Source organism: Maniola hyperantus, chromosome 28 (genome assembly GCF_902806685.2).
Source record: "Maniola hyperantus chromosome 28, iAphHyp1.2, whole genome shotgun sequence".
Taxonomy (NCBI): domain Eukaryota; kingdom Metazoa; phylum Arthropoda; class Insecta; order Lepidoptera; family Nymphalidae; genus Maniola; species Maniola hyperantus.
The window spans coordinates 2,573,294-2,587,263 of record NC_048563.1 but is presented as its reverse complement, the minus strand read 5'-3'; the positions used below and the strand labels follow the sequence as shown (position 1 = coordinate 2,587,263).

The following is a 13,970-nucleotide window of genomic DNA, read 5'->3' as shown; positions in this document are numbered from 1 at the left end:
GAACATTTGCCCCCTTGAATAACCCCGTGTTGTAATCTAGTGGGAACACCGCCGATGGGAAAAATACCTTTTTAAGTAATTTTGGATGAGGAAGGCTGAGGACGAGGTGTGGTGGCGCTCTTTAGGGAAGGCCTATGTCCAACAGTGGACTTCCATAGGCTGATGATGATGATAAAGTAATTTTTAAGACACTAGTTTTTGCTCTTGAAATTTTGATAAAGCTAAATTGCAAAAGTGTGTGTTTGAAAAAATTAAATATCACTTGCTTTAACGGTAAAGGAAAACATCGTGAGGAAACCTGCATGCCTGAGTTCTCCATAGTGAACCCTCAAAGGTGTGTAAAGTCTGGAAATCCGCACTGGGCCAGTGCGGCGGGCTATCGCCTAAGCCGTCCTTATTCTGTGAGGAGACCCGTGCTTATTAGTGGGTCGGTGACGTAGGTATTCATCATGATGAAAGTAATGTTTTTTTTTTTTTAGTTACACTTTGAAGTGACTAACTTCAGGGAGCAGGCTGTGAGGTTTAACTTCGGAGCAGTTGGTGAACTAAGATTTTTGACTGGCATCGAACCTAGCTCGTAAGTGGTTTTTTATGATTCCGATAAAGAGCAACCGCCGAGTTTCTTGCTGGTTCTTCTCGGTAGGAACGGCATTCCGAACCAGTAGTAAATTAAACTAGTTGACGACTAGCTTATGCTTGCGACTTCGTCCGCGTGGACTACACAAATTTCAAACCCCTATTTCACCCCCTTAGGAGTTGAATTTTAAAAAAATCCTTTCTTAGCGGATGCCTACGTCATAATGGCTATCTGCATGCTAAATTTCAGCCCGATCTGTCCAAGAGTTTGAGCTGTGCGTTGATAGATCAGTCAGTCAGTCACCTTTTCCTTTTTTATATTTAGATTCAAAATCAAAAATTGAATTAAGTTTTTCTCTCCGTAAAAACCATCCTCGTACTTCAAGGAATATTATAAAAAAAGAATTAGCGAAATCGGTTCAGCTGTTCTCGAGATTTGCGATCAGCAACACATTCAGCGATTCATTTTTATATATAAAGAAGAAGATATTCTTATATTCTAGATACAATCTAGATACTAATATATCTTCGTGTCTTTGGTTTTCCAGATTTTCGTTACAATATTTTGTAAGTCAGGCAAAATGTTGAAAGTCCTTTATTTTCCTTTGCAGACGATTCGTACAATCCGGCGAGACAGTCAACGTGATAGTCAGTCTCACTATAACCGCCAACGCGCAGGCCGGTGCCAGGGATCTCATCACTTTTACTGCTTACGGTAAGTCATCATCATCATCATAGCGATATAGCATTTTGACGTCACACCTTACTAATGTCATAGTAGCTTCATGCGGTTTCATACAAATTTTCGTTTTGCGAGAAAGGGATAGAAGACCCTCCCACTCCAAAATTAAAATGCCTGTAACTTTGTAAATCTTAGTTGGATTTTAATCTTTTTTTCAGTTTACGTCATTATTTTTATCCTAGTTTATAATAAAGTAATAAAAAAATCATTATTTAAAAAACAAAACGACATTATTTTTATCATAGTTTATAATAAAGTAATATTTATCAATTTCATAAGTAGGAAAATACCCAATTGTTTTGTTTAGGTTTAGAACAAGTCTCTATGTCAGCCTATGTCTACGTCATGAACCCAGGGGAAACCATAAGGGACGTGTCAGCGCCAGAAGTGAGGCACAACTTCCAGGGGACATGTCTGGGCAGGCAGGGGAGTGACTGCGCTGAGAATGTCTGGTCTGCGAGCATCATTGTCAGAGATCGGGAAGCAGGTGAGATCAAAAACAGGGTATGATATTATCAACCCAGGGGACAAGATTCAGGAGATTCCAGGGGACATATCTGGGCGGACAGGGGAATGACTGCTCAGAGAATATCTGGTCTGCGAGCATCATTGTCAGAGATCGGGTAGTAGATGGGATAAGAAACAGGGTATGATATTATCAACGCAGGGGACAAAAATCATGCCCAATTTCTAGAGGAGATATCTGGGTTGGCAGAGGAGTGAATGCAAGAGGGGCTGCATATTGCTTGAACAGTATGGTATATAATAATATTGTAAACTGATCACTTGAAAAGAGTTTCTTGCTGGTTCTTCTCGGTAGGAACGGCAATCCGAACCAGTGGTAAATTAAACTAGTTGATGATTCAAAAGCACTTGTAAAACTTCACTTGAGTAAGAATATAATATTTTATTCTATTCTATCATCCCAATTTATTCAATTTCATCTCCCTCTCCAGGTCTTCTACGTCTGTCATCATCACCGCTAGGCCTATTATTCGACAGCAACTTCATATCGGGCACGCGTGAGGAAGTGATGACCACTTACCGCGCGACGTGCTGCTCGACACGAGTACTCATCAACGCTGTGGATGCACTTGGGAACACTAACAGTTACACTGTTGATATATCTAGTGAGTAAATTAATTTTCAGATATATCTGTTCATTATCTATGCATCGTTTGATCGATGATTGAGTTGAAACTTTGTAGTTTTTGTTGACACTTGCGTGAAGGTTTTCGATATAGTACCATTAGCGTGCAAAAATTGCGCGCGTGTCGCAGACAACGGATAACTGATGAACTGACAAGAGTCAAGACTGCGATCTTTCTAGTTCTAATTCTAGAGTTTATAGCTGTTTTTTCATGCGCCTGAAGAGTGCCTACGGGACCCTATTATTAGTAGTAGCCTCCGCTGTCAGTCCGTCCGTCCGTCCGACTGTCTTTCAGCGGGCTGTATCTCGGTAACCGTAATAGGTAGAGAGCTGAAAATTTCACAGAATGTATATTTCTATTATCGCTAGAACAACAAATAATAAAAAAATCAAAATGACCGCCATGAAAATTTAACACAATAATTAAGTGTTATTTTTATACGATGGTACGGAAACCTTCATGTGCGAGCTCGACTCACACTGGACCGATTTTTTTAACTCATTTTTTTTACAGATTACATAAACGAGGCAGGGATCGCGGCTATAGTGCTGGGCGTTATTCTGATGATAGCAATAATAGCTATCACCATAGCACTAATATATTGGTGCGTGAAACGGCGCAAGGAAAGCAGGGAGCTGCCCTCGTATGCGACAAGAAACATTAGTTAATAGTTATATTTTAGTTAAGTTATTCAAACAACAATGGTACTGATTCTGAGCACAACCTAATTTTAGTGTTCGCATCCTCTTCTTACTAATGTAATATGAAAAGGACAGACGCAGTTTGACAGTTTTAAATTTAATTTTTAGATGGAAAAACCCGTGATTTTAGCGCACAGTCGCGAGCCTACTGTTTAAATTTGTAGCGTGCACTAAAATTTTGAGTCTTTAAATGTAAAGTTCATGTTCTGTCTTTGTCTTTTCTTTTTAACATAAAAAGAAAAGGATGCAGGAACTCTAAATTTAGTTTAGAGAAAGACAACGGAATCGGTGCCAATAACTGTTGCAGCAAAGGCAGGTTCACACTAATTATAGGAGTTCTTTGTATTTTTTAAGGTTCTGTACCTCAAAAGGAAAACAGAACCCTTATAGGATCACTTTGTTGTCTGTCTGTCTGTCAAGAAACCTACAGCGTACTTCCTGTTGACCTAGAATCATGAAATTTGGCAGGTAGGTAGGTCTTATAGCAGACATTAGGGGAAAATCTGAAAACCATGAATTTGTGGTTACATCACACAAAAAAAAATTGTGGTCATTTATTTATTTATTTATTTATTTTATTTATTTTATATCTAATTAGAACGGCAGTGCCACTTACACTAACTAGATGATTAATAATAAATTTAAATACAAATAAAGGATGAACTAATAATTAGCATTTTCAATTTTCAAAGTAAGATAACTATATCAAAAGGGGTATCATATGAAAGGGCTTCACTTGTGCATTCTAAAACAGATTTTTATTTATTTTTATGCATCATAGTTTTTGAATTATCTTGACCGGTTTTTTCAATTTCAAATTCAACTTGAAAGAAGCCGATTAAGAACTTTTAAAACGCTATTTATAAAGAAGGTTGTATTTTTCATTTGGAATTCATCAAATGTGTTTCAGTGATTAGATTTTAAGAAATTAACACACATATTTTAATATTTCTTCTATAATGTGACTAATTCCGTTGTACACAATCTAATCTATTGCTATCCCTTTCACAATGTTGCTTGCGGAAAAGTAAAGCACTAGAGTTAGACCTATTAATTTAGTTTAGTTTAGAGATAAGTGTACAAGAGAATCGGCCCCTGTATACTTTATTTAAGAGGTTGTATTAAAAAATTAGTAGTTATTGCAGTATTAATTTAGGTCCGTCCACGGTATTTATTTTCTAAAATATTGAACTATAGTCCGCGACAGGTCGACATCGCAATCGGGGTATGAGGCGGGGGGACGCACTTGCCCGCACCGGGGTAGCGCTGGGGCTGTGTCGGTATGCGGGGCGTTTCTTCCCCGATTGCCATCTCGACCTGTCGCGTACTACAAGTACTTAACATTAAGTATGAACAAAATGACACTGTACTTAATTAAGATTTTTTTTTTAATTTTTAGGGTTCCGTACCTCAAAAGGAAAAACAGAACCCTTATAGGATCACTTTGTTGTGTCTGTCTGTCTGTCTGTCCGTCTGTCTGTCAAGAAACCTACAGGGTACTTCCCGTTGACCTAGAATCATGAAATTTGGCAGGAAGGTGGGTATTATAGCTGTCATTAGGGGAAAAATTTGAAAACCGTGAATTTGTGGTTACATCACACAAAAAATAATAATTTGTGGTCATAAACTAATAATTAGTATTGTCAATTTTCGAAGTAAGATAACTATATCAAGTGGGGTATCATGTGAAAGGTGACCTGTGCATTCTAAAACTGATTTTTATTTATTTTTATGCATCATAGTTTTTGAGTTATCATGCAAAATGTCGAAAAAATACGACTGAATTACGGAACCCTCGTTGCGCGAGCCTGACTTGGCCGGTTTTTATTTTCATCGCTCCTTATGTTTTATTATTTTAAAAAAATATCATAATATTATCAGAATATTACTTACTTAAATAAAATAATTGTTTTATTTATTTTTATTAACTGTGTTTAAATGTAGTTACTTATCTTAAGAAGGGAAACCAGTTAAATACCAAACTGGTTTCTGGTAAATTGCTTTTTTCTTTTTTATCACTTTTTTTTTCATTTGATGACATCATAAAATGTGATAATTTAGGTATACTAAAAACTATAAGAAACCAAGCACAGTCAGAGTGGGTAATTTTATTGTGTAACGGCGGTTACGCACTCAGCCGATACGTTCCCTTTTGTTTTGTATGGGAGCTTATGACATATTATATTACTAGCTGATGCCCGCGACTTCATCCGCGTGGAATTAGGGGTTTAAAAAATCCCGTGGGATCTCTTTGATTTTCCGGGATAAAAAGTAGCCTATGTCACTCTCCTGATCTTTATCTATACCCATGCAAAAAATCACGTCAATCCGTTGCACCGTTGCGACGTGATTGAAGGACAAACCAACAAGCCAATAAGCCAACAAACCAACAAACAAACACACTTTCGCATTTATAATAAGGGTACTGATGTCGTATTATAATCGCTGGTATTGTCACGGATGACGGATAGAACTCGGATGACGGAAGTAAAGTGCGTAATCGCCGTTAATCATCGCAAATGGATTATGGAATATTATGAAATTTGCAGATGCCAAAATGTTGATAGAGAAATTTTTAAGTTATTCACACTGACTGTGATTAAATTGTCTTTTAGTAAGTAATTTCGCCAAATTAAGTAAGTCTAATATAAAATTACTTAACATCCTAAAGTATAAGTTACCTTTTTATAGATTATAAGTTTTAAATAAGTTATTAAGTATAATTATAAGCGGAGTTAAGTTTGAGAAGAATTAGTTTTATCCTAAATAAAATAGGATACTTATTAATGTATGTGACAATGTGAAGTTTTCTATAAAATCCCATGGGTGCTCTTTGATTTTCCAGGACAAAATGTATGTCTCTAGGATGAGATGCTGTTTCTGTACTAAATTTCCTCAAAATGGATTTAAAAGATGGGCCCTTAAAGACAGACACACTTTCGCATTTTCGCATTAAGTATTATGTATAATACTTAATTTTACTAATTTAAAGTTTAATGTTACTAATACGGGTAGTACAATTGTTAAAATAAATTACTTAAATTAATTTAGTTATTAGATATAATAATTCAGCCATATTTTGTATTTCTTTCATTTTTTGTCAATAAATTTTATGTGAAAAATATTGTTTTAATCACCAACTTAAGACCCTATCATCCTTAGAGTGTTTGTGTACTCATAGATGTTCAGTTCATATTCGTTTTATGTAAGCAAAATCAGGACTATCCGTTTTTTTAACTACAGTACTCGATTATCCGGCCCTCCCTTATACGGATTCGCAATTATCCGGACTACCAACCGAAAATTGTTCAGCCAAGTGCAAGTCAGACTCGCACACCTCTGTTCTATACTTGGGTATTTTTTCCGCCATTTCGTACGATAAATCAAAAACTATTATGCATAAAAATAAATAAAAACGTGTTTCAGAATGTACAGGCAATGCCCTTTCATATGATATCCCACTTGGTATAGTTATCTTACTTTGAAAATTGAAAATACTATTATGGTGAACTTCATAATATGCACAAAACCCACTTTTCTTCATACATTCGATTATCCGGATTTTCGATTTTCCCAATCCCTAACGACAATAATTAGTCTGGTTAATCGAGTTTCCACTGTATATCAAACACAAATACAAACCGAATATGGATGAGTGCACAAATACCCTTACCATAGAGAAACAGTCATTGAATAAATCATCATCATCATAGTCATCAACCCATCACCCCCATGGCTCTTCTCTCAGGGTGAGAAGGGTTTGCCCATAGTTTACCACACTTGTCAAGTGTGGATTGACAGATTTCAGAGAGTCAAGTCTGCCAATCCACACCTGGTCAGTGTGAGAACATCATGGAAAACTCTCAGGCATGCAGGTTTCCTCACAATATTTTCCGTCACCGTTAAAGCAAGTGACATTTAATTACAAGTTACAACGCACAACTCCTAAAAGTTAGAGGTGCGTGCCCAGGATCGAACCTCCGACTTCCGATTGGAAGGCTCTGAAAAGTAAGAGGTACGCGGGTGAGGTCCGATTGGAAGGCAAACATCCTAACCACTAGGCTACCACAGCTTATCTTCAATCTCAGTAGCTATCATTCAGTGTTAGACACTGAGTTAGAGAATCCTCCCACAGATCAGAAGTGCGATTGCGTAAGTTTTAACCATCATGGCAAATCTAAGCGATTGGTCATAAATGGTAAAACCGAATTCGAATTGCGTAAATTGTATCATCATATGAAGACCTACTGGTGACCGGTGACTTAAAAATTTTTCATTAGAATCGCGTTTTATTATACAAATAGCATTAGTGAAAGTCAATATTTTTTGTTTTTAAGAATTATGTCGGACACAAAAACAATGCAACTTAAAAGTTAACTTATTAATTTCATCATAAAAATTACCTTTCATACTTAAAACATTGAATTCTAACGTTATTATTATATAATGCATTTGCAATAACTAAACGCTTTGAACGAATGAATAGTCGAGTTTACTGCTATTCGACAATAGGTGGCGTTAGTGGACTTATTTTTTCCTATGTTTTTCCTCTTAGATTATGCTTTTTCCTGTAAGTCTACGTTTCAAGTGTCAATTAAGTGACAAGTGACAGTGGTGTCAATGTCAGTAATGACAAATTACGAATTTTACGAGAACAAATTACAATAACAAATTAGACAAAATTCTCAGTTCGATATCTATTCCATAATTTCCATACGTTAATAAAATTAAGAAGTCTCCGGCAGAGAAATGCCTATAAGCACTCTGGCCTACTAGAAGCCAACGAGGGGAACGTGGGGGCACAAAGTTATGAGAAGCAACGCCTTGAAATTGCTTGGATATCAAATGGAGATTGCAGAACAGGCACTGAAGAAGTTGTAAAGGCATTATCCTTAACCCTAGAACCCTACTTGGTTTACTATGAACAGCCCAGAGTGTTATCGGAGCCTCAATAACTCAACGGTTCGAGGAGCGGACTGAAATCCGAAAGGTCGCCGGTTCAAACCCCACCCATTGCACTATTGTCGTACCTACTCCTAGCACAAGCTTTACGCTTAGTTGGAAAGAAAAGGGGATTATTAGTCACCATAATAAACTTGCTAACATTCTTTATAAAAATAAATCAAAAATCAAATGTTAAGTTTTCTCACATTAAGACTTTGAGTTATTTATAGCATATAAGTAGGCAAATAATTTATTATTTACTATGTGTTCATAATTAGTAATCTTTGATCAAGAGCGGTGATAGTGTAGTGGTTAAGATGTCTGCCTCCAATGTGATAAACCAGTGATGAGTTGATGATGATGAGTTGTGTGCCGTGTTAAAATTGACTGTGATTCACATTCAACATTTTAGCATATTATAAGTAGGTAAAATTTTCCTATGTTTATCATAAGTAAACAGATAAACCCAACTAAAACCCAAAGAAATACCTAATAATACCAAACGGGTGGGGCTGAGTAGCTAGTAGGTTCCTAATCATCTGTCGCTTATCCTATATTTTTATTATTTGTAATAGTTGTAGACAATAAAGATGTTTAATATCGTAATTTACATACTTTTTATTTTATGAACAGAATTTTCTCCTCTTTCATTTGATATCCTACTTACCTACTCATTACCATAGCAAAAAAATTTTCAGAGACCTACTATTTAGGGTTCCAAAAGAAAAAAACCGGCCAAGTTCGAGTCAGGCTCGCGCACCGAGGGTTTTGTACTAGTATTTTTTCGACATTTTGCACGATAAATGAAAAACTGATGCATAAAAATCTGTTTTAGAATGCACCAGTGAAGCCCTTTCATATGATACCCCACTTGATATAGTTATCTTACTTTGAAAATTGTTAACACTAATTACCTATTTGTTCATGACCACAATTTTTTTGTGTGATGTAACCACAAATTCACGGTTTTCAGACTGTTCCCCTTATGTTTGCTATAAGACCTATCTACCTGCCAAATTTTATGATTCTAGGTCAACGGGAAGTACCCTGTAAGTTTCTTGACAGACAGACAACAAAGTAATCCTATAAGGATTCTGTTTTTCCTTTTGAGGTACAGAACCTTAAAAAGGAACCCTTACAGGATCACTTCATTGTATGTCTGTTGTGTCTATCAAGAAAAGGGAATCAAAACCTACAGGGTACTTCCCGTTGACCTAGAATCATAACCACAAATTTCATGGTTTCTGGATTTTTTCCTTTACTTGTAGTATAAGACCTACCTACCTGCCAAATTTCATGATTTTAGGTCAACGGGAAGTACCCTATACTTAGGTTTTCTTGGCAGACATGACTATTCTATCCTAATTTTTCTTATTTTCATCAATACGTACCTACCTACTATAATATAAGACCAATATTTTAGCGTTTAGTTAGTACAGCCGGGACAGATAGTATTTATAATAAGACCAATACTTTGAACTCTGTAGAGATACGTGTAGATCTCTGCCTTGACTGCAAGTATGGGTGTGAGTTCGTCGACAAGTTGCTGGAACAGTGGCAAAGATAGCCTGTAATTGTCCACAAATTCCCCTTCTGGGATGTGGCAGGGGCTTTCGGCAGCTGGGAACTCCTCATTCCCATTCTCAGCATGTATGGGTGAGCTATTTTCACAATTACAATTAGGTAGGTACTTAACAAGATAAAGTAAAAAGTTAAACAGCTAGGTACCTACTCTTAAGAAATAGGTAAGTAGATAGGTACCTAAATATAGCTACCCTGGGGTCTAATCAACTAAGTAAAACTCTCTCCAATGTATGAAATGATTTAATTGCAAAAAACACTCACCAAATATTTACACGGTTTAAACCTATGATGAAACAGAAAACTTACTTACTAAAACATAGCAATTAATTAAATAAAACTGTAACTAGGTTCCTACCTAACTGATTAAACTGGCATGGCCAAATAAACAGAATTAATTGCATAGGTACCTACTTAATATTGTACTAACGAATCGATTGAGACCACATTTATCAAAATCGGCTCAGTAGTTTAGGAATATAAGTACTTAAATACAAACATCTAGGTACAAAGACTGCTAAAATCATATCCTTACCTTTTTGCTTTGCCGTAATAATAATAATATTAAAGCCCTTTATTTACTGAACTTAAAAATACTTAATAGAGTTTTAATAAGTACCTAGGTATCGTTCCTACCTACCTAGGTAGTAGATAGGTATAACTAGTACAGTACATTCATTAATAACATAAATAAAAAATGCTTTATCATTATTATTGGTACTTAGGTACTTAATAACATTGCCCTTGAAACCTGTTACATTACTATTTCCTAAATATTTTAACATAAATGTACCTACCTACTTTTACTTATTAGTAAGTATATTTTTGCTATTATATGTAGTAATAATGCATACTTCTTTTTCTCGTTTATTTTATCTTCAGTATTTCTATATAAAAAATATAAGTACCTATTAGGTAGCTACTTTCCTTTAAGTATAACATTCTAGAATTTTAGTCTTTGACAATGTTTTTTCTTAAATGATAGTAGATAGTTGGGTAGGTCCTTATAACATTCTATTAAATAATAAAAGATGTAAGTAGCTATTTTCATTCTTTTTGACTGGAATATGGAAACCAAGGTAAATTAAATTGTTGAATAAATGATCAAATTAAAAGTTGTAAATAATATTCATTCTTATGTAGGTACTTGTCTAGTGTAGTGTAGAATGCAAATAAACAATTCATTTTTACTAACTTATATTATTGATATTGTATCCAAGGAAGTAGGTTCTTTTAATAATAAAAATGTAGGTATGTAAGGTTGTGTCTGCCAATCCGCAGTTGGCCAGCGTAGTGGACTATGGCCAGACTCTTCTCATACTGAGAGGAAACCTGTGCTCCGTGGTGAGCCGGCTATGAGTTGATCATGATGATGTTTTAAGTAGGTAGTTAGGTATAGTCTATAACTCTATACAAAATGACTCCTCACGCACCATTTTAACTCTATGAGTCAACTTTCACCTCAAAGTGTGGTACCTTTGACATGAAATTTGACACATAAAGTTAAAATGGCGCGTAAGGAGTTAAATTTTATACCATTAAACCATTTAATGTTTATAATAAAGTAAGCTATTTTACATAACATAAAATACTACATTAAATAAACAAACAAAAATTTAATTACCTACAAAACTCAGGTACCTATTAGATTTGAGTAGGTAGGTACATACATAAGTACCTACAACATAATTATACCTAAGCCAATTTAAACTTAAAACAATCTGTCTGTAATCAGTCGAGTTCTTTTCTAAGGTAATCAGTGAACAAATTACTTAAATGCTAATTTGTTTCCAGTAGATACCTAGGTAGATACCGTTTAGCTGTGCAGTACACCCTAGGCCCTAGGGTGTGAGGCCTCCTTCAGGTGTTTTCTGTGTCCATTTAACATACGGTACCTACCTAGTCAATCAAAACACCTATGAACTGTATTTACACTGAAGGTTATTGGTCTAACCTCTCAGGGTGACCAGCCGGATTGAGAGGCGTCGATACCTAGTGGTTTTCTAGCATCTAGCATCACTAAATTATTATCACTAGTTGTAGTTTAGCTAGGTACTTAGGTATGCAATGAATTATTAAGTACCTTTTATTGCAATAATAACGTAAATTTTTGTTTTAAAACACTTTTTGATAAAGAGCTGTGTTAATTTGTGCACTGTTGAGCCTTCGGCTTTGCCGTAGTCGAGTAAAAAGGTACAAAATTTACCGCGGTGAAGTAGGAATTGGCTTAAAAAAGTTAGATAATTATACTTAAAACCTATATTAAGACCATTGTCATAGGTCTCGAGTCACAGTTATTATTTGACATAAGCAATGGCCTCAAAAAAGTTACACAATCGAAATTAGCTGTCAAATCTTATCAAATCATTCACTCAATGGTCTAAAAACCAATCTCATAACCATGTAATGACTAAACAATCATGAACACCTTACACAATTCGAAATTGTCGTTTGACAACTGAAATCGTCTGTTTACGCCATGAAATGAATACCATTTCCATGGTAATTTTTTACACAATCGCACCTCTGTCTTTAAAAAAGAACTTACTAGTTGTTTAAAAACTCTTTCAACACTCTTGTAACTTGAACATGATGGCAAATTAAATTCTGGGACAAATCCACTGGGGAATGGAGCATTTTTATAAGTTTTATACAAAAAAGATGACATTTTATAGAAAACCTTTGTAACATGTACACTTTTTGATGTTTCCTAGGTCATCAACAATAAAATATTCCAAATAGAAGCTGTCAATCACGCAATTTACTTAAAAAGTAGCTTCAAACACTGGTTTACTAATGTAAACATGATTTGTTTCTCAGAAAAACTTTCACAATAAGTAAAGTTACAACTGTTGTTATTTTTCAGGTTTTATGTTAATTTAAATTATTATGTACACGTAAATTGAGCATAATACAGTAGTTTGTTGTTTTAAATAGACTTTAAAAGCATAATACGGTATGCAAAGACAAGAAAACGCGCCGGATCGAAGCCAAAACTGACAGCAAAGGTGCGAATACAAGTTCGACGTCTAGCACGCTTTAACGCCAAGGCCGTGGGAAATTACGTATTTTTTTGCACTTCAGGGATAGAAATAGCACTAACCTTGTCTTGTGATCAATTCCTGGCTAGGTACGGCTGGTAACAGGACAGCATTCTGCGTCAAATCTTCAATCGAGAGGCCAGTCACAGCGGTGGACAAAAGTGGGTTTTTCACAACATTCCGATTTGTGTAATCACCGAAACTTTTATCGGACATTTTGTCGCGGTTTTTGGGAATCGGCACATGTAAAAATTTTGGCGAATTTTCACATTTGGAGGTCGCAAAAAGCAAATTTAATTATATTATATGATGTACGTGTCACCCTTATTTTGATTTGACATTGACATCACAGACTACAGTGTATATAGGAGATAGACTGGTAAGTCGGGCAGTCAAGGCGCCCACTTGAAAAGCGCCATCTAGGAGACGGGTTTGGTACTAAATACAGCCAATACCCAGTATATATACCTACCTATATACATACTTTATAGTTTTTTAAATTAGGTAGGAATGTGGTGTTTGATTTGCGGGAGTTTTGAATGGTACTTATCTTGGCAATACTGATAATTACCAATATCACAATGGCATTTAACTCCCGCCAATCAAATTTAATTCAAAAATTAAACACAACTTATTATAAGTTATTTAAACTTTTTCAATTTATTTATTTTATAATAAATATCAGCATCACATTTAAGTGGATCTCTTGAATCAAAAAAGTGAATTTTTCCATTTAAAATAAAATTAATATCTTTGCACCAGTTATTTATTAAAAAAATGACAGTTTCCTTGGTCAAAAAATTAATAATTTTGTCTCTATGTGAGCTACATGATATAAAGTTAAAATTTATATTTGATAATAGTATTAATTTTACGTACTCTTGTATTTTATTTTTATTACTTCTGTTTTTCAAAATTTCAATTAGGTGATTTTCGATCTCAGCGAAGCAATCAAAAATGTTTCTCGTCGGATAACATAGCCATCCTTTGTCATTGTATTCGCTAATTTTAATATGTTTATGAAAAGCCTCCAGTTCCTTGCTGTAACTCCCATTTACAGAATCAAATAATTCGTCCATCAATATTAACAAATCGGCCGTGTCTTTATTTTCAGCTGGAAGTTGCCCACAATCTAAAAAGAATAAAAGGACATGTTAAATACTCATAAAATAAATTATAATAAGTAAAAATTAAAATATTCTATTCTACTAATTAATAAGAATGGAACACAATA

The 13,970-nt window shown here is 35.0% G+C and overlaps 2 protein-coding genes and 1 long non-coding RNA gene across 9 annotated transcripts in view; 2 read left to right on the top strand and 1 right to left on the bottom strand.

Annotated features, from left to right (window-relative positions):
• Positions 1 to 3,718, top strand: part of LOC138404444 (uncharacterized) — a 50,887-nt gene extending 47,169 nt beyond the window's left edge. For all 4 annotated transcript variants that reach the window (XM_069508363.1, XM_069508362.1, XM_069508361.1 and 1 more), the window contains exons 16-20: positions 480 to 577; positions 1,188 to 1,291; positions 1,626 to 1,805; positions 2,275 to 2,448; positions 2,983 to 3,718. In XM_069508363.1, the coding sequence (XP_069364464.1) occupies positions 480 to 577; positions 1,188 to 1,291; positions 1,626 to 1,805; positions 2,275 to 2,448; positions 2,983 to 3,137 (711 nt within the window). In that variant the 3' untranslated portion in view covers positions 3,138 to 3,718. The remainder of the gene's footprint in view (positions 1 to 479; positions 578 to 1,187; positions 1,292 to 1,625; positions 1,806 to 2,274; positions 2,449 to 2,982) is intronic.
• PAPLA1 (Phosphatidic Acid Phospholipase A1) overlaps positions 1 to 13,077 on the bottom strand; it is a 109,617-nt gene extending 96,540 nt beyond the window's left edge. For all 4 annotated transcript variants that reach the window (XR_011238378.1, XM_034982904.2, XM_069508333.1 and 1 more), the window contains exon 1: positions 12,799 to 13,077. Coding sequence is in view for 3 of the 4 variants with exons in the window: in XM_034982904.2 (XP_034838795.1) it covers positions 12,799 to 12,952 (154 nt within the window). In the remaining variant the exon portion in view is untranslated. The remainder of the gene's footprint in view (positions 1 to 12,798) is intronic.
• The window catches only part of LOC138404464 (uncharacterized), a 43,223-nt gene continuing 36,562 nt past the window's right edge, over positions 7,310 to 13,970 (top strand). Inside the window, exon 1 of the long non-coding RNA XR_011238392.1 lies at positions 7,310 to 7,420. This is a non-coding gene — a long non-coding RNA (uncharacterized lncRNA). The remainder of the gene's footprint in view (positions 7,421 to 13,970) is intronic.